Here is a 21,703-nt window from a genome sequence, read left to right as displayed (position 1 = left end):
CCGTTTCACATCGCCTTGTTATTTTAACTCATCAAATTGTTATTAGTCTTAAATTTCTCCATCTCAAATTTTCTGGAGCGTGTTGCAATCAAATGATTTGAAATTACTGTACATAAAAAAACAATGAAATTCACAAGGTAAAACATCATATAATGTGTAGTTGTAGTGCTTTCAATATAACAGGTGAATATAATGTACAAATCACTCCTTTTTGCTTTTATTAGCATTTTTCATACTGTCACAACGTTTTCAGAATTGGAGTTATATTTTAATTATTTACTATGCTACCGTCTGATTAGAGGAAAACATTTGTGTGAAAGATGGACAAATACTGCTCTTGAATAAACACTCATCTGCTCAAAACTACTTATTTTTCCAAATCGACTAGTCGGTGTGTTGTCTGAATGATTAGTCGACTAGTCTATCTTAAACCTCTTAGGATGGTTTAGGCTCATGTTCTCCAGACACCGGTCAGATGTGATTCTTAAGGGGCGTTCACACAGCATGTGTTCTGATCAGCTCAACAGAGTAGAAAAGAATAGAACAGAACGTATTTTTAACAGCACATCAAAAACTCAACAGTCATACCGTGAGCTACTGAAAAACAGTGAGACGTGACACAATGGCAAAAGATGTCCTTCTGACGTGCACATGGACAAACAATTAATTTATTCTGGACATATATATACAAAACATCTCACTGTCTTTGTATATTGTGTGACATTGTGTATGTGACAAATAAAACTATGACTTAAAATACAGAGTTGCGTCGTGTCTCCCTCTTTTTTCAGCATCTTGTGCAGTAATTTATATATATATATATATATATATATACACACTCACTGAGCACTTTATTAGGTACACCTACTTACTCAATCAGCCAATCGTGTGGCAGCAGTGCAGTGCATTAAATCATGCAGATACGGGTCAAGAGCTTCAGTTAATATTCATATCAACCATCAAAATGGGGAAAAATGTGATCTCAGTGATTTGGACTGTGGCATGATTGTTGGTGCCAGACAGGCTGGTTTGAGTATTTCTGGGGTTTTCACGCACAACAGTCTCTAGAATTTACTCAGAATGTTGCCAAAAACAAAAAACATCCAGTGAGCGGCAGTTCTGTGGATGGAAACGCCTTGTTGATGACAGTCAGATGAGATGAAGTCAGAAGAGAATGGTCAGACTGGTCCTAGCTGACAGGAAGGTGACAGTAACCCAAATAAACAGTGCTATGTAGGAAAGCATCTCAGAATGCACAACACATTGAACATTGCGGCGGATGGGCTACAGCAGAAGAAGACCACGTCGGGCAGTTTATTAGGACCATAGTGTTCATAATAAAGTGCTCATTGAGTGTGTATATATATATATATATATATATATATATATATATATAATATGATTCTAAGGGCCCTGGACAGACCAGCCAAGCAGGCCCCTGAGTCTTCTCCTACATGATTTTGTGATAAATGGCCACTTAGCTAAATATTAGCTAAAATGAAAACTGCTCTTACTTGTTAATAAATGATGATCCAGTGTCTGGGATCCCCCTTAAGACATTCTGTGGTTTATCCCAAAAGAACTTTAAGGGATCATGCCATGAGGAATCAAATTTTCCTTGATCTTTTGACATATAAGATAAAATAAAAACATTCTGTAAGTTTCTGAACTCATAACTTCCTCCTCACTGCAAAACGAGCATGTGTAGAAACGAAGCTGCCAAAACGACTTGTTCCACATTGTGATGAAGACATTTGCATCTGACCGCCTCCACAACAACACATCAACCACTAATTTACCTTTAATCACTTCCGTAGCTCCGCCCAGTAGTGCTGAGCAGTGAGATGGCAAGTAGAGAGAGCATGTCAGTCAAGAGCAGAGAGCCAATCAGAATAGTGGGCGTGTACTTTCAAGTCTTAAAAGAGAAGCAGCACCAGAAACAGAGCGTTTCTGACAGAGGCTCAGAATGACCTCTTACCCTATTAATATTAAAAAATGCATGTCATGAACCCTAAATGAGCTTCCCATTTGTACAGTGCGGTGTGACTTGCGCACATCCTCGCACCCAGGCTTGACTGGATTGTGCGGAGCGCTAAATTGCACGCCGCAAACCACAAAACCTGAATTAATCCAATACTTTGAAGCACAGAATGTGAAACATCTCATTAGGCCAGACAGACCCGACATTCTAAACAGCACTAATGAGGAAAAGATGAGAAAACATAATGTGCACCATTACTGCAGCATCACCAACTTACACTTTATTTGAAAGAAATGTTTTGGATTCATATTAAAACTATAAAAGGGGAAGGAGAAGTCTACTGCATTTTTATTATAACAAAGCAGTTTTAATTGTAGATTTTAAATGTGTTTAAACTACTGTTTTTTTACATTACAAAATGCTGTAGTTTGTTCTATAGATGTTTTACATTGACCTACTCAATGACAAGCCATCCATTGTCAAAACTGTGATAATTCTTACAAATGAAAAAAATTAAATCAAGATCTTTAAAGCCTGGAGCTCTATGATTATTGAACATTTAACCATTTAAGCCTGGATGGGCCCGCTCAGATGGAAAGCTCTACTTTCCAATGCATGTAGACATTATGACCAAAACTGAATAAGTGCTTTAAAATTTACAGACAAATCAGAAGTGTTCATTTTTATCATTTATAATAAAAAATTGCACTGTCCATATTATTGCAATCAGTAAAACATCAAACTGATCAAATACCCATGTGTCATATATGTTGTTGGAAAGCTCTTAAAGAGTAGAATACAACCAGCCTATTTGTTTCACTCACAGACAAAAATATAGTGAGTAATAGCTAAGTATATGTCTTTGACAATTACAGGTGCATCTCAATAAATTAGAATGTCGTGGAAAAGTTCATTTATTTCAGTAATTCAACTCAAATTGTGAAACTCGTGTATTAAATAAATTCAATGCACACAGACTGAAGTAGTTTAAGTCTTTGGTTCTTTTAATTGTGATGATTTTGGCTCACATTTAACAAAAACCCACCAATTCACTCTCTCAACAAATTAGAATATGGTGACATGCCAATCAGCTAATCAACTCAAAACACCTGCAAAGGTTTCCTGAGCCTTCAAAATGGTCTCTCAGTTTGGTTCACTAGGTTACACAATCATGGGGAAGACTGCTGATCTGACAGTTGTCCAGAAGACAATCATTGACACCCTTCACAAGGAGGGTAAGCCACAAACATTCATTGCCAAAGAAGCTGGCTGTTCACAGAGTGCTGTATCCAAGCATGTTAACAGAAAGTTGAGTGGAAGGAAAAAGTGTGGAAGAAAAAGATGCACAACCAACCGAGAGAACCGCAGCCTTATGATTGTCAAGCAAAATCGATTCAAGAATTTGGGTGAACTTCACAAGGAATGGACTGAGGCTGGGGTCAAGGCATCAAGAGCCACCACACACAGACATGTCAAGGAATTTGGCTACAGTTGTCGTATTCCTCTTGTTAAGCCACTCCTGAACCACAGACAACGTCAGAGGCGTCTTACCTGGGCTAAGGAGAAGAAGAACTGGACTGTTGCCCAGTGGTCCAAAGTCCTCTTTTCAGATGAGAGCAAGTTTTGTATTTCATTTGGAAACCAAGGTCCTAGAGTCTGGAGGAAGGGTAGAGAAGCTCATAGCCCAAGTTGCTTGAAGTCCAGTGTTAAGTTTCCACAGTCTGTGATGATTTGGGGTGCAATGTCATCTGCTGGTGTTGCTCCATTGTGTTTTTTGAAAACCAAAGTCACTGCACCCGTTTACCAAGACATTTTGGAGCACTTCATGCCTCCTTCTGCTGACCAGCTTTTTAAAGATGCTGATTTCATTTTCCAGCAGGATTTGGCACCTGCCCACACTGCCAAAAGCACCAAAAGTTGGTTAAATGACCATGGTGTTGGTGTGTTTGACTGGCCAGCAAACTCACCAGACCTGAACCCCATAGAGAATCTATGGGGTATTGTCAAGAGGAAAATGAGAAACAAGAGACCAGAAAATGCAGATGAGCTGAAGGCCACTGTCAAAGAAACCTGGGCTTCCATACCACCTCAGCAGTGCCACAAACTGATCACCTCCATGCCACGCCGAATTGAGGCAGTAATTAAAGCAAAAGGAGCCCCTACCAAGTATTGAGTACATATACAGTAAATGAACATACTTTCCAGAAGGCCAACAATTCACTAAAAATGTTTTTTTTTGGTCTTATGATGTATTCTAATTTTTTGAGATAGTGAATTGGTGGGTTTTTGTAAAATGTGAGTCAAAATCATCACAATTAAAAGAACCAAAGACTTAAACTACTTCAGTCTGTGTGCACTGAATTTATTTAATACACGAGTTTCACAATTTGAGTTGAATTACTGAAATAAATGAACTTTTCCACGACATTCTAATTTATTGAGATGCACCTGTATGTTAGTGATGCTTATATGCCGCGTTTTCGCTTATAACTTCATGAAACATAAACAGAACATAAAATATCACATAACATTACTTAGAGGAGGTGATTATCTTTCAAACGAGTCCACACACAAGATAATCAGATGTATAGATCATTAGATAATCCACATGAAGCACAATGTTACATATGACCACCAGGAGATGGCGCCAAATACATGACACAGACTCAATGATGACTCAAATGACACAGAATGAAACTCATTCTGTGAAATTCCATTACTAAAATCATGTCTGCATGCTATACAAACCTTTAGTCATTGTTGTGTTTAGGGTTGAAACGATTAGTCGACGTTATCGACAACGTCGACAATAAAAAATTGTCAAAATTGTCGAATAGTCGTTTGATCTTAATGTAACATAAGATCATATGAAACTCTAATGATTGCACACAAGAGCAGCACTGCAGCTCGCGGTTGACTGAGGAGAGGAAGAAAACACATCTTACAGTCCAGACGCACTCTAAACTTTACAAACAGCTTCAGCTGATGTAGACCGCAAAGTATGAGTGAATTATAATGCAAAAATACAAAATAAGTAAATACAGAAGTACTCTCGTTGTGGAATTAGCAGAGCCGGAGCTGATGCTCAGCTTAAGCAACACTTGCTTGTCGAGCGTCTTTAAAGGAAACACCCCGGCGTTACATCTTTAATGCAGTTATATTTAATGTGTTATAGCTTTATTAAAGTTAAAATAATAAGGAAACGGGCATTTCTCTGTGCGGTCAGCGCCGCTTCTATGAGTCGTGTGAATGTCCCGATCTAAGGGGGAGAGATTGAAACTGCACCTGGCTGATGCACACTCTGTCACGGGACGCTCATCCCTCAAGCGCACATGCTTAATGCAGCTAGATTATAACATGATGACTCGCCACAAAGTGAATCATAATACATATGTGTCACGGTGTGTATCTTATCATGAAGAACATCAGTGATACCCAGCTTTATTAATAAGAGAGAGTTTGTTTGAGTTAAAGATGTTTTGAAGTGAACAGAAAGGTGAGAGAGTCTTCACCCCGTTATACACCGCAACAAAATACGCTTTTTATTTGTTTTAGTTTTGGCTTGTTTTCCGATATAAATATCTAAAACTCCTTTAAAACAACGTGCATTTACTTTAGCAGCTATACTACAGAAGAAAAAAATATTAACTGAGAATGTTGAATATAATATTAAAAATACAAATATTTTAAAATATCTAAAAATACTTTAAAATAAAGATGCATTGACCTGAGAAGCAGCATTTAAGATATATAGACTTTGAGAATAGATCTTGAATATAAGTGTATTTTATCTTTACTGCACTCGCAGAAGTATAACCAAGTGAAAAAAATACACTTATATACAAAATACACTTATATTTAATATACATTCTCTTAAAGCACGTCTAAATATCTTATATGTTGCTTCTCAAGTAAATGTATTTTTAGACAATTTTAAATGGAAAACAAGAAAAAAACACTTGATAACAAGAGGATTTTTTGCAGTGAATTTCTTTACTGGATTAAACTTAATAAAAAGTATTTTTTCCCTTTAATTCAGTGAATGTCATTTAGAGGTATTTTTAAAAGATGATTTTGTCCTCTTTATTGTTAGTAAGCACGTTTAATACAACCTTTTAAGTCGGGGCACAAGCTGAATAATCGGTTAAGAACTAACGATTAATCGTTGCAATAATCGCCCGAATAGTCGTTCTAATAATCATTAGATTAGTCGATTATCAAAATAATCGTTAGTTGCAGCCCTAGTTGTGTTTACATGTGTAATTATTTCTTATGTACAATTATTATGTTTTATTTGTTTGGAGATGTTTTTGGACACTATGTGTGTCTCAATCAGCTCCCTATGTTCTCTTCACTATGTTCCCTTATCGGAAACGTCATCATGTCTTCTGAAGTCTCTCAAGTCGTTAGAAGACGAGCACAAGTGTAAATATATGATGTCAAAGCCTTATTATCTCTTTAAAAGAAATGTTGTTTGTAATGACTTTCATTCATAATTACAATGAAAGGGAAACAATCTTTTAAATGTAAGAGTTGTTAAAAGTTTAAAATACACTCCATTATATGTTTCTTTCTTTATTTAATGTCATTTATCTTTCATAATAACACTGTACCTTTGAATATCTTCAACAAAAATAAGCGATAGTGTAATTTATACAGCGATGGTGCTGATTAATAACCGTTGCGCTTGAATGCGTTATCGTGTCGCAAGTAATTGAGTCATAAGTGTCCCAATGTTCAGTGGATGAACACCCTTGCCAGTGCCCTAATTAGTGTTCATGACACAGGGAGCTGACTGAGACACACCCTAGGATAAATTATTTTTGTAATGCTATAACTTTTGATTGCTTTGTCGTATCAACACAAACTTTTTTTCAGATACAATTGACATGATTGGGAACAAAACAAAAGCAGTTTTTCAGAGCCACATTATTTACACCCAGAGATATATAATGTCAAATCAGAAAAATAAGAAAAAAGGTGCATTTTTGGCTCAATTTGTTTTGTGATTTTATAAGTCTTTAATTTTGGGTATGCCACTGAAACAGAAAATCTTTAAAAACACCTTCAGAGCTTAAAAGGTTCAAACATAAAAATGCAATATTTCCATTTGAAACACAGACCCAACTCACAAAATGACATGATCAAACATTCTTTAATGTATACTGTATGTTCATTTATTGTATAGTTATTTCTATTAATTTATTTCAATGGACTTTTCAAACTCAAATTTGTTTTCAGTGTCTCTTATTGAATGTGCAAAAAAGTTGTACAGGTTGCAATAAGATAGGTGACCCAGTGTGCAAAGTTGTCAGGGGGCCCAAAAATCGTAACGGTGCTCCTGGTTCTGGATCAATAATAATCGAACACATTTGTTCACCAGGAAATTCACATCTTAATAAAACAAACAAACCAAACAGACAAAACAAAAACACACACACAGACACACATTGTGTTTCATCACAACAGCTGCAGCAGAGAACATTTGTCATGTTTATCAGAGGAGTCATGTGATGTGGACCTCACCTGGTTCCTCCGAACAGAATGATGCGATCACCGACCATACAGCAGCACTGTCTTCTCCTGGGACACGGACCTTTTCCCTTCGGTTCAACCTTCTTCCAGGAGAACGCCTCTGTGTATGTCAAGACAGAGAAATAAACTTACCAGCTGAAAGATTCAGAAACACCAAATATTTGTGTGTGATCTCGTTCATAAATCAGCTGTTCATAAACGTTTAATGCTGTATAGATGTGTATATACAGTGAACAACACAAACACAATATTCAACATTATTCCCTTATTTTTCAATCGGGTTACATGAATGTTCATCACACCCAGGTTATCTCATGTCGTGTGTGTTTGGACTCGTTCAGTTCACGTTTAGCTCTCAGACGGGGACTTATACAGCAGACACAATCAGCTCCCTATAGTTCACCAGTCAGGGCCATTTCTAGGGCTGTCCCGTTCACAAAATGAAATTTTCTTTAAGAGAGATTCAGGATGTTCATGTATTTTATCTTTCATAACAGAACTGTGCATTTTAATATCTACAACGAAAATGCACGATAGTGTCCTTGAGATGTTGCTGATTAATACCAGCTGCACTTATATGGGCAGTCTCGTAAGAGTCATAAGTGTCCCAATGTTCAGTGGATGATCACACACGCCAGTGCCCGAATTCATGTTTATGATAAAGACGTGATGAGAAGCACACACACAGAAGCGTTCTTGAACGCTCACTGTCAGCACTTCACTCATTCACTCCTTATATAGTCACAACATCACATTCACATGGTAGCAACATCACTAAGTTGCTATGGAGACAGCTCAGCAAGCAACTACTGGTCAGTTTGAATGAACAAGAATGATGCTGCCACCTACAGGTGAACATGTGACACTTTCAGAATAAACCACACAGGGTTTACAGAATTATACACATAAAACACAACAGTTTAGTTGATTTCACAAAGAACATTATTTTGCTCTTTCAAACATGACAAATTCAGGACTGATGAATAGCTATAAAAAAAACTGTAGAATTACCTGGATTAAACTTCCATAGGTCATTGAAGTGTCTGTCCAGGCGAGCGTTATAACCACCAAATATGTACAACTCTCCGTTGTGAGCAACTTTCGGAGGAAATAAAGAATAAGGACAAGAATAAAATAACACAAGTGACGTGTGTAATTTCTAGACTTATAATCATTCTGATTTCAGCTCTGCGAGGAGGGTTTATTTTATAAACATATATTTTAATGTAAATGAATGTACAGTATATGTGTGTGTGCTCACAGGCCGAGTGGCTTCTCCGTCCCTCCGGCAGCAGCTGCGCAGACGCCGTGTTGAGCCAGCAGTTGGTCTCCGTGTCGAATATTTTGATTTTATTGCAATAGATCTCGTTGTTGGAGTGGAATGGGCCAAATCGATCCGCTCGGCCTCCAAACACAAACATCTTTGTGCCAATGATGGTGGCGGAGTGAAAGTCTCTCCAGCGAGCCGGTGTGCCCTGCACGAGAAAACACAACACACGAGAGATTTGAGCAAATTCAATCACATAATTAACCGTACAGTAGTAGAAAACAAACAAGATGAAGCAATGAATGAACCTTCTAGAAAACAGCAGATCAAATCACATCAAAGCCACACTGTTTGACACGTTTGAAGACATTAAACTAAAACATTTCATTAAGTATGAATAAAAACTAAATACAACTGCAGCTCACATGAATCACAGCAGCATTATGACAAATAAATCAGAAACACATTTACAGTTTGAATCTCCCAGCATGCCAATGACACTGTGACGAGGATGCAGCCGGGCTGTGAGGATGCACGCCTGGCGCTGAGTTGCCCCAATCAGCGGGATAGAGAGATAAGGAGGAGCCGGGGATGCCAGAGAGAGAAAGAGACAAACTCGGCTGTGTGTGTCCACGTGTCAGCGTGAAGCAATGTGTTATTGTGTGTGACTGAATAATGCAACAATAAATGTCTATGTGTACTGTTCAACCCAGTCCCAGCTTCCTCCTTCCCAAACAACAACAAACCTTGTTACATTGGTGCCAAAACCCAGGAAGGATGCACTGTCATGGAGTCCTCGCCGCTGCCGTCCGTCAAGAGGCGAAGGAGCCCACTGCCGTCCACCTGGAGACAGAGGAGCCCATTGCTGTCCGCCAGGAGGTGGAGGAGCCCGCTGCCATCCACCTGGAGAAGGAGGAGCCAATTGCCATCCGCCAGGAGGAAGAGGAGCCCTCTGCCATCCACCTGGAGGAGGAGGAGCCCACTGTCGTCCGCATGGAGTCGGAGAAGCCTGCTGCCATCCACCTGGAGGAGGAGGAGCCCACTGCCATCCGCCAGGAGGTGGAGGAATCTGCTGCCATCCGCCAGGAACCGGAGTGTTTTTCTTTTTTTTCCCTCTCTCTCTCCCGCTCACTTTCTTTCCCCCCTCTTCCTCCCCTCGTCCTACTCAGGTTCCCAGGAGGCGGGGAATACTAGCCGGCAGCAGAACGGCCGAAGGGGCAACTCCTCCCCTCCAGGAAGGAGGGGGAGGGAGTAGGTCAGGTCGGTTAGTTCCCTGACCTGAATCGGGCATTGGGGGTATGTGATGAGGAGGAGGGCATGGCCGGGCCGTAAGGGTGCACTCTTGGTGCTGAGTTGCCCCGATCAGCAGGAGAGAGAGATGAGGAGCTGGGGACGCCAGAGAGAGAGAGACACGCGGCAGTGTGTGTGTGTGTGTGTGTGTATACGTGTTAGCGTGAAGCAGTGTGTTATTGTGTGTGACTGAATAGTACAACAATAAATGTATAAGTGCAGGGCTCCAGATTGCGACTAAAATGGTCACAAATGCGACCAAAAGTAATTGCGACTATAATTTAAAATCTAGTCGCCATTGGTGACAGTCGGGTTGTGTGTGTTCATATGCGGTTTCGTCAGATATCATCTTGTGAGTTATTGAATACATTTTTAGAGCACCAGTGTTTCTCGCACCGCTTTTCACCCGTTCTGTTGTGACGAGCTCGTTGCACCGCACGCAGTAACAAACACAGCGCGAGAGAGTCGTGACCAAATGACTCTTTTGAACCAGATCTTTTTCACGAATCACCCGAAAAGAACTCAGGGGCTCAGGTTAACAGTTTGAATCCGATTCACTTTCTCTGCGAATCAGCCGTAAGTGAGCTCACAACTGGGAGTGCAGACATTTCAAACTAAGAGTCCCATGTGTATTTCGGGCTTCTTTATAATTAAAAGTCCCGTATTGTGTACCACTTTTTATCTTCTGGGATTGGAGTAGCACAATAAACTGCATCTGGGATTTCATTCAATTTGCACTCTTGTAGTCGCTGTGTCTGGGGCATCTGGTAACAGTAAAAGACTAAGGCAATACTGTAAAACAATTTATATACTATATATATATATATATACACACACACACACACACACACACACACACACACACATATATACTATATATATATATATATATATATATATATATATATATATATATATATATATATATATATATGAGATCAAGCTTTTGACACTTAGGACGATTGAGGGACTTGTACACAACTATTACACAAGGTGCAAACACTCATTGATGCTCAAGAAGGCAACAAACTACTATATGCATACTATACTTTATGTAAATATCTGTAATGTAGATTCTGAAGAGCAGTATTAAATAAAAAAATCTTTTATCTCTTATATTTGTATAAATTATGAAAGGGGTGTGAACATTTGAGACAAAAGGTAATGTAAACTTATCTTCTCAACTATATACTGTATACTATATATTAAACCTCAGATTAATGGGTTATTATATTAATTTCTAAACAGCAATCTAAATCGAGCAATTCTGTGATTTGGCGACTAAAAACAGCCATCTGGCTCCTTAATGTTTCAGTTTAGGAGCCAATGGCTCCTTAGTCATTTTTTTTAGTCTGGAGCCCTGAGTGTACTGTTCAATCCGGTCCCAGCTTCCTCCTTTCCACACAACAATGAACCTTGTTACAGACACACTTCATGCTTACAGTTACAATGACTGTTGTTGATCAAACTGAACAATCAATACAAGTATTTGACCTCTAATATTTCTTTCAATTCCGTTCAGTTATTGAAACATGACAACAGCTCTACATGAACTTACTGAAGTGTCAGTCTTCTAGAAGGCCACTAATCAAACATTTTCAGTAGGGATGGGACAATAAATCGAAGTTCAATATATCACGAACTAAAAAAATTATGAACCATATCGTGGCATACAACGTTTTCTGTCTATGTGATCATAAATGAAATGACGCATCAAACATCATAATCTCTCTATCACTTGATTTTACCACTACTGCACTTTTATCTACACTGTTTACAGAGTTCACACAAGGTCCTTAAAGTGCTTCAATTTAGCTTTTAGAAATATAAGTACTGGAATACCTGGAAAATCTCCTTGTTTTGATGAAAACATTTCCTCCGTGTAATGTGTGTCCATCAAAGATGAGGCATCTTAATATCCTTTCTGTTCTTTATAGTCAGATAAAAAAGTCAAAAGAAATATTAATTTTAATCTCACACAACATGGTTGTGCTTCTCGTTGATGTTCGCTGAAACGGAACACTGTGAGCCGCTCATTGAACTCTTAAAGTGACAGTAACCTTTTTAGCATTTCTTATACAAATTAATGTCAACTCAGTGTTATTACTTATAAATTATACACATTATTTCAAACAGTGATAGCTCATATCATTATTATACAGTACATACACATTTTTATAATATTAATTAATAGAATGTAGAATTATTTATTTTTACAAAGTTAAAACGTGATTATAATAATGATGACAAATTATTAAAATATAAAAACACACTTTCACATACTTTTTTCAGGACAGGTTTTGTTCAGTTCTACTTATTCTGCATCTGATCAGACTGAATGTATCTCACTATTTCTGAAAGCTGATTTGTTTGGGATTTTTTCTTAAAGAGAAACTCTTATTATTTAAACTTTGAGCATTTATATTATGTATTAAAGATCTTTATTTTAATGAGAAATTATAATGAGCATTTTGCTCAAACATTTTTTCTGAAAATAAAATATTCTGTAACATTTTGTCATTTAAGTGTTATTATATCAAATCGTGAACCTCATATCATATATCGAACCGAATCATGAGAGAACCATATTGTCCCATCCCTAATTTTCAGTATAAATTACACACGTGTCACTGAGGTGTAGGACGCTTCACGGAGTGTCTGATGAAAACATACAAATTTCATTCAACAAGAAAGTCATAAAACAAAAGTACATTTACTTTTACACTACCGTTCAAAAGTTTAGGATCACTTACTCATTCTTTTTTTTTTTCTTCACATTTTAGAATAATAGTAAAGTCATCACAATTATGGAATAATAGAAATAGAAATATGGGAATTATGTTGTGACTAAAACAATCCAAAATAAATCAAAACTGTGTTATATTTTAACATCTTCAAAGTACTCACCCTTTGTCTAGAATTTGCAGACATGAACTCTTGACATTTTCTCAACCAACTTCTTGAGGTATCACCCTGGGATGCTTTTTAAACAGTATTGAAGGAGTTCCCATCTATGTTGGGCACTTATTGGCTGCTTTTCTTTATTATTTGGTCCAAGTCATCAATTTCAAAACTTATTTTTATTAAATTTTAGTTTTGTAATCAAATAAATTAATATGGTGGCACAATTATATTTGGTTCTGCAATAGCACACCGAAAACTGGACTTTAAATACCTCAATGCCGACCCGCTGTTTACAAACACGCAAGCAGAGCCCTTTGTCTGGGCTGCCCGGCCGCGGAAACGCAGAAGGAAAAGTGGAAACAGAGCCGGCGTTCTCATCAGACTAAGACGTCGTGCAAATCGACCCCCGCTACCCAGTATTCTACTGGCAAATATTCAGTCTCTGGATAACAAGCTCTGCGAGCTGAAAGCGCGGATCTCTTTCCAATGAGAGACGAGGGACTGCTGCATTATCTGCCTTACGGAAACTTGGATGTCTGCTGAGATTCCAGACTCAGCCATTGAACCCACAGGGTTCACCGTGCACCGAGTGGACAGAGCGAAAGACCTCTCAGGTAAAAGCAGAGGTGGTGGTATATGTTTTATGATCAACAAATCCTGGTGTGATCAGAGGAACATACATTCTATCAAGTCTTTCTGCTCTCCTGATCTGAAATTTCTCGTGCTTCTGTGTCGACCATTCTGGCTACCGAGGGAATTCACAGCAGTCATTATCACAGCTGTGTACATCCCGCCACAAGCCGACACAGACCGGGCACTCAAGGAACTGTATGGGAGTATAAGTGAGCAGGAAACCGCGCACCCTGAGTCCGCGTTCATTGTGACTGGGGACTTTAACAAAGCCAATTTCAAATCAATCACACCGAAATACTTCCAACATATCAGTTTCAACACACGAGGGGACCGGGTTTTGGACCATTGCTACTCTCCCTTCCGGGATGGCTACAAATCCCTCCCCCACCCACCATTTGGCAAATCGTACCACTCTTCCGTTCTGCTTCTGCCCGCTTACAGGCAGAAACTGAGACAGGAAGCACCCACCCTCAGAACGATCCAGTGCTGGTCAGACCAGCCAGACTCTACGCTACAAGACTGTTTTGATCACGCGGACTGGGAGATGTTCCGGTCCGCCTCTGATGACGACATCGAGATTTACATTGATACCGTAATGTGTTTCATCAGAACGTGCGTAGAGGACGTTGTTCCGACCAAAACAATACGGATCTACCCGAACCAGAAACCATGGATCAATAGCAATGTTCGCGCTGCACTTGATGCGCGGACCTCCGCTTTTAATTCCGGGAACGCGGAGGAGCATAAACAAGCCAGTTATGCCCTCCGAAAAACTATCAGAGAAGCAAAACACCAGTACAGGAACAAGATTGAAGGACAGTTTAACACCACCAACTCTAAAAGCTGGCTGGTGTTTTTACGGACATTTTCAACCTTTCCCTCTCTTTGTCTGTAGTCCCCACATGCTTTAAAACATCCACCATTGTGCCTGTTCCAAAGCAATCACAAATAACTCGCTTAAATGACTGCCATCCTGTTGCTCTGACTCCCATCATCAGCAAATGCTTTGAGAGATTACATCTGCTCTGTGCTGCCTCCATCACTGGACCCATTGCAGTTTGCTTACCGCAACAACCGTTCCACTGATGATGCCATTGCATCTACAATACACACTGCTCTCTCCCACCTGGAAAAAAGAACACTTATGTGAGAATGTTGTTTGTAGACTACAGCTCAGCATTCAACACCATAGTGCCCTCCAAGCTAGATGAGAAACTCCGGGCTCTGGGCTTAAACTGCTCACTGTGCAGCTGGATCCTGGACTTCCTGTCAAGCAGACGCCAGGTGGTTAGAATAGGCAGTAACATCTCCTCATCACTGACCCTCAACACTGGAGCCCCACAGGGCTGTGTTCTCAGCCCACTACTGTATTCCTTGTACACACATGACTGTGTGGCAACACATAGCTCCAATGCCATCATTAAGTTTGCTGATGATACGACGGTGGTAGGTCTGATCACTGACAATGATGAAACAGTCTACAGAGAGGAGGTGCACACTCTGACACACTGGTGTCAGGAGCACAACCTCTCCCTCAACGTCAGCAAGACAAAGGAGCTTGTGGTGGACTTCAGAAGAAAAGACAGAGAACACGGTCCCATCACCATCAATGGAGCACCAGTGGAGAGAGTCAGCAGCTTCAAGTTCCTGGGTGTCCACATCACTGAGGAACTCACATGGTCCATCCACACTGAAGTCGTTGTGAAGAAGGCTCATCAGCGCCTCTTCTTCCTGAGACGGCTGAGGAAGTTTGGAATGAACCGCCACATCCTCACACGGTTCTACACCTGCACTGTGGAGAGCATCCTGACTGGCTGCATCTCCGCCTGGTATGGCAATAGCACTGCCCACAACCACAAAGCCCTGCAAAGGTTGGTGCGAACTGCCAGACACATCATCGGAGGTGAGCTTCCCTCCCTCCAGGAAATATATACAAGGCGGTGTGTGAAAAAAGCTCGGTGGATCATCAGAGACTCCAGCCAACCGAGCCATGGGCTGTTCTCACTGCTACCATCAGGTAGGCGGTATCGCAGCATCAGGACCCGCACCAGCCGACTCCATGATAGCTTCTTCCCCCAAGCAATCAGACTTCAGAACTCTTGATCGATCACGATCAAAATACATCAGCACTACACTTTATTACTCTTACTCTTATATCTCACACCGGACTGTCATAAATTATATTATTATTATATATATTCTCTCTTAACAACTTACTATCAACCGACAGTCTGAATGTCAATACAGCACAATACAACCTACTGTATATTTTATATATTCTATTTTTATTGTATACTGTGTATTCTATATTGTGTGCATGTGTATTCTATATTGTATTGTATACTGTACAATATTCTATATTGTGTGTATTGTATACTATACATTGTATATTATTATTGTATATTGTGTTGTGTAATTATGTGTATATTAGATATGTAAATTGTGTTGTATGTCTCATCACTGTCATGACTGCTATGTTGCTCGGAACTGCACCCAAGACTTTCACCCACTGTTGCACTTGTGTATATGGTTGTGTGACAATAAATACATCCAATATATGCATAAACATCATGACTTTTATAACCAGTGACTTTTAAGGAAAAATATTTTTTTATTATTATTTGTATGGTGTTTTTCACAGTGCACACTGTTTCAAAGCAGCTTTACAGAAGTTCATGCATTACTGTGAGTGAGCAAAAGGAAAATACTCTGTTTCATTCTTCTCTATTAGACAAACTGAGTGATGAAGCTCCACAGCGCCCTCTAGTGACTGCTGATGACACACACACACACACACACACACACACACACACACACACACACACACACACACACAGTTATGCATCATGAGTGTTATTCTGTGTGCTCACACTCACCCGGGCGTTCACTAGTGACCAGCACATACTCGTGGTGTTCAGCTTGTGAATGTCATTAGAGAAACAGTCGGCCTGAAAACACAAACACAAACTCCATGAGACTGAGAGGAGATGCTGCAAACACTGAAGCATCATCATCATCATCATCATCATCATCAGTGTTATGAGCTTACGCTCACTGATGGTTTCTGACACTCAACAGCTTCAATGAAGATCATTATACAAGTTCATCATATGTAATGTTAGTGAGGTCTCTCACACACACCAGCTGTTCGTATCCACCAAAGATGTACATAGACTTCCCCAGAACACAGGCCGAATGTCCATCTCTCGCTCCAGGAACTGTTCCACAAATTTTCGGTGTGAACCACCTGTGACTGTCTGAAACACACACAGAGAAACACACTGAAGAGTGAGAGAGAGTGTGTGTTTTCAGTGTCTCATTTCTGCTCACAGTGTGTTTGGCCAGTAAACAGCGATAAACATACAAATGATGAATTATTAAAGTCTGCAGAAGAATATTTGAGCCGATCTGATGATTCAAATCCAGAATTATTCAACTTTCACATGCTGCTCTGCACAGAATCCAGTGGGACGCCATTCACGACAGGACGTCATTTGATTGGTTGGGATGTGGGATCAATAACACAAGCGAGAATTTGCAAATGACTTGAGCTTTTCCAGATACTTGTCCAAATAAAACTGACTGTTTACTTTTTCTGAAATCTACAGTTACAGTCTACAGTTTTTTTATAAATTCAGTGTATTATAATAATGTGCAAAACGTCATGTACAACAAAATGCAACATCAAGTCACGTGCATTGAAAAAGCTGAAAGAATGAAAACAACTTAATAAGCAGTAATCTAGATGTGTCCAATTGATTTTTGGAATGATGTTTAACCTTTCCCAATAAACAGACACGTGTTAAATGATCTGACACGCTGTGTGTTCATGAATCATCATCGGTATGTGTGTGTAAACATGTGCTGGACACTTACTGACATCAAAAGCGTAGAGAACGTTACACGCCCCCTCCGTGTCATTGCGACCCCCCCAGATGTAGATGATGTCATCCACCAGGACAGCAGTGTGTCCGTAGCGCATATAGGGCACTTCACGAGTGTGCTCCCTTCCTCCAGTCCTCACGGGCGGCAGTTTCGTCCAGCGGAGAGACACTGACCATGAGAGAGACATCAAAACTAGCGTACTGATCAATGCATATACAGTTACTAATAATAGTATATAAAACAGTACACAGTTTGCGTCATTAAACAGTAGTATGCTACATGAGCTCACTACATGGCATGCTTAAATAAGTCAGTGGCATCCAGATATCGTCTCGGCAATAAAAACTCTTATTTCGCACTTTTAATCCAATTTTGTTTAAAAATGTAGAAATGTCCGGCAGTTGGATCAAATAATGAGTTGAGAATCAGATGTTGAAAATCACAGCTGATATTATTGCCACTTCATTCTTCACACTGGAAGGGCAAATCAAGCACATTGCATTGTGGGATAGTGTTGTCCACACATTTTAATACTGGACATTTTGATAAATACATTTAGTCCTCCAGGAATTCCATGGATACTGAAATCTTTATTCACATACTGTCTGCAGTACACACACTACATACTGTGGGAATATTAAGTGCAGTACTGTAGTATGCTATTCTAAACACAGCTTATGCATTTCTGTCCATTTCCATGAGGCCTCTATGAAGCAGATGATTTTCGTTTCCATTTGAATAAACACTCACTGAGCACTTTATTAGGAACACCTGTACACTTACTTATTCATGCGATTATCTAATCAGCCAACCGTGTGGCAGCAGTGCAGTGTGCAAAATCATTCAGATACGGGTCAGGAGCTTCAGTTAATGTTCACATCAACCATCAGAATGGAGAAAAATGTGATCTCAGTGATTTCGACCTAAACATAACCTAATAATCTCACCTGTATTGAAGACGTGAACATCGATCTGTCGCAGCGTCTCATAGTCCTCGCCAGAGCAGTACCCGCCAAACGAGTAGACCTTGTGTCCGACCGCCACCGCTGCGTGATTCACCCTCCGCGGGCCGCCCTCCAGGTGCACCGTCCAGCGCAACATCACCCGCGCGGCCACCTTGACACCGCCGCTCCTTAAACCATCATGCCAACTGTGACATCAAAGCACCATCAAACCCTAAAGACAGATGACGAGCCAATCAGAGGACAGCCAGGCCAGAGAGAGGGATGGCGAGAGAGACCTAACCCTGATACTCCTGCACTAACTGTGAATCTGAGGCATGTTAAGAGGCTGCAAGGTGGCTGGCAGATGAAAACATTTACTTGCCAGTCAGATTTCTTGCCAGCCAATTTCTTTTATTTATTTAATTGTACTAAATTAAAGTGGATTTTACAGACACGAGAGAAAAATAAACAATACTGTTAGCATGTTTAAAAGGGAATTGTTTTTTGTTAAGAATTATTTATGGAATATTTATGATGGCATTATGGAATAGTTGTGTGATGGCTGAGAGCAGCAGGGTGAACAAGATGGGAGCTAGTGCACAGCCTTGCTTGACCCCAACCTCAACACTGAAAGGCTCTGATTGGAGGACTCCAGTGAGAATTCTGGCTTGCATTCCATCATGTGGTTGACGGAGGATGGAAAGAAAACTGGGTGGTACTCCAAGTTTTGAAAGATGTTTCCAGAGCATCTCGGTTTACAGTATCAAATGCCTTTGAGAGGTCAATAATGGCTATGTAATAATCGCAACGATGTTCTCTGCTCTTCTCCTGTAGTTGCCTTATGACAAAGACCATGTCAGTGGTGCTCCTGCCTTTCCTAAAACCACACTGAGATTCTGGGATAGTCTGTTCAGAAATGTGGGTCACCAGTCTGTTGAGCATGACCTTTGCCAGCACCTTTCCCACAGCAGAGAGTAGAGAGATTCCCAGACTATTTCCACAAACTGCTCTGTCCCCCTTCTGTTTGTAAATGATCACAATACTGGAGTCCTTCCACTCTTGAGGGAGGATCTCTGAATGCCAGATATTTGTGGTCAAAAGGTGTAGATGGCGAATGAGCAGGTAGCACCCATTCTTTAGTATCACTGCAGGAATCCCATCAACTCTAGAACTTTTATTGTTCTTCAGGGTTCTGATGGCTTGAAGGACTTCAGAGGACTGTGGTGGGTCGTCAAGATGGTGGATTTGTGGAAGATCTGGGAGTTTGCTGATAGACTGAATGTCAACCGGATTGTAGTGGTTCAGAAGGCACTTAAAATGCTCTGCCCATCGATCTAGGATCTGATGACGATCTTTAAAGGGGGAGTTCCCATCCGCAGAGCGAACTGGTGTAATTGCATGTTTTTTGGGACCATACAAGGTTTTGATTGTGTCATAAAAGCCTTGCATATTATTGCAATACGCTAGGCCTTGTAATTTCCCTTGCTTTGTTCATCCACCAGTTGTCCTCCATTTCCCGGAGAGCCAGCTGAGTAACAGCTCTTGCCTCAGCATATGCAGCTTTCAGTGTGGGTGAGTCCGGATTGGATAAAAGAGCTTTATAAGCTTGGTGTTGTGTTTGTAGAAGTGTGTGGATGATGGGGCAGTTACTGTCAAACCAGTCCTGGTGATGTTTCTTTGAGAAACCAAGGACTTCAGAGGTTGCACTATTGATAATTGTACTCAGTTAAGAACAGTTGGTTGATTCCTCAAGAAACTGATCAAGCCTGTCTGCAAGAAGGCTTTTGAAGTTGTCCCTGATGGAGGGATTTTTTCTTTTGTTCAGGGGTGTTCTATGATGGCAAGGTTGAATCTCCAAGCAGAGTTTAGATCTGACCATATGGTGGTCTGTCCTGCACTCAGCCCCGCGCATGACCCGGGTGATGAGTGCTTCACGTCTGTATTTTTGGCGAATGCTAATGTAGTCAAGAAGGTGCCAGTGTTTTGAACGGGGGTGTTGCCAGGTGGTTTTCAGCTTGTTCTTCATCTGAAAGATGGTGTTGGTGATTCCAAGGTGAAGTTTGGAGCATAGAGAGAGGAGACTGAGCCCGTTGCTATTCACTTTACCTACTCCAGGCTGGACAATAACTTCTCTCCAGGTATGATGATCTGTCTCTACCCTGGCATTGAAGTCTCTCATGAGGATGAGCTTATCTGCAGCTGGAGATTTCTGTATAATGGAGTCAAGAGACCAATAAAATACCTCTTTTACATCCTGCTCTGCTTCCAGTGTTGGTGCATAGGCACTAATGTGGGTGGCAAAATGGCCCTTGGTTAGGGGAATTCGCCATGTCATCAATGTCTCGTTACTGCCAGTGGGAGACTCAGGAATGTGTTGTATCAAGTGTGTTTTTATGGCGAAGCCCACTCCACTGCTTCGACAGCTGCAGTTTTCCCTCCAGAGTTGCTGAAGCAGACAATTTTTAGACCACTTTTCCTAGGTCCTTCCCCCTTAGGGGTGAGCAGTGTAGGGCTGCTCAGTCGTAACGGAAGCTGCCGAAGAGACACGCTGCTCCATCCGGCATCTCAGCGACCATCACTCCATTACTGCCTGCGTGCATAGTTTGGCTAGGTACTCCCAGCCACATCCTTGCCCTGTACCCACTACCATTCCACATCACCGCAGGACTCGGGGGGGTGGGGGTTGAAGCATGAAGCTTGCGCAAGGAGGTGATTAAGGTGGGGGTTAGGGTGTGCAGTCCATAATCCCACCATCTTCGCTCTGCCAGATAGATTCCAGTGGCATGGAAAAATTCAGACTACTGGATCCCACCTGTGCATGTCCCCAGAAGCAGATTTGTAATTAGGGTTTACTCCCCTAGCCATCACGCCAACCTCGGCTTACCCACATGGCAGTGGGGCAGTGGTTGGTGAGACACCTCAAGGGACCACTGCAACTCCGAGATCCCCTACTGATTCAGCCTGAGGTCGCAAAACCCCAGTTTCTGCAGGTTGCCACAAGGAGGCATGGCAGGAGTCTTGGTGAGGGAAAGGCTATGTACTGACCACAGAAGACTTGCGCACTCTGCTTCCTGGACCCCAAAACTGGAGTGGCCAGCGGCAGGAGCTAAGAGAGGGATATTGCAGGCATCCCTACCTGCAATAGCTCACCTAGCAAACACCCTGCAGGCAAGTACCCTGCCAACCAGCAGGGTACACACACACAAACACACAGACACACACCCACACACACACAAACACACACGCACACACAAACACACACAA

At 40.9% G+C, this 21,703-nt stretch overlaps 1 protein-coding gene across 2 annotated transcripts in view; it reads right to left on the bottom strand.

Annotated features, from left to right (window-relative positions):
• The window catches only part of LOC127411965 (kelch domain-containing protein 3-like), a 50,407-nt gene that overhangs the window by 20,684 nt on the left and 8,020 nt on the right, over positions 1 to 21,703 (bottom strand). Inside the window, exons 1-8 of one of the 2 annotated variants that reach the window (XM_051647940.1) lie at positions 18,443 to 18,671; positions 17,487 to 17,663; positions 16,752 to 16,867; positions 16,487 to 16,558; positions 8,778 to 8,991; positions 8,528 to 8,614; positions 7,508 to 7,616; positions 7,195 to 7,375 (exon numbers count right to left, since the gene is read on the bottom strand). In XM_051647940.1, coding sequence (XP_051503900.1) covers positions 7,219 to 7,375; positions 7,508 to 7,616; positions 8,528 to 8,614; positions 8,778 to 8,991; positions 16,487 to 16,558; positions 16,752 to 16,867; positions 17,487 to 17,663; positions 18,443 to 18,596 — 1,086 coding nt within the window. In that variant the 5' untranslated portion in view covers positions 18,597 to 18,671 and the 3' untranslated portion in view covers positions 7,195 to 7,218. Of the gene's footprint in view, positions 1 to 7,194; positions 7,376 to 7,507; positions 7,617 to 8,527; positions 8,615 to 8,777; positions 8,992 to 16,486; positions 16,559 to 16,751; positions 16,868 to 17,486; positions 17,664 to 18,442; positions 18,672 to 21,703 lie in introns of those variants that run through there. The other variant, XM_051647938.1, reaches the window with a different exon arrangement.

This window comes from Myxocyprinus asiaticus, chromosome 21 (genome assembly GCF_019703515.2).
Source record: "Myxocyprinus asiaticus isolate MX2 ecotype Aquarium Trade chromosome 21, UBuf_Myxa_2, whole genome shotgun sequence".
In the NCBI taxonomy this organism is placed as follows: domain Eukaryota; kingdom Metazoa; phylum Chordata; class Actinopteri; order Cypriniformes; family Catostomidae; genus Myxocyprinus; species Myxocyprinus asiaticus.
Note: the sequence above shows the minus strand (reverse complement) of the source record. Positions and strands in the feature narration are given on the sequence as shown.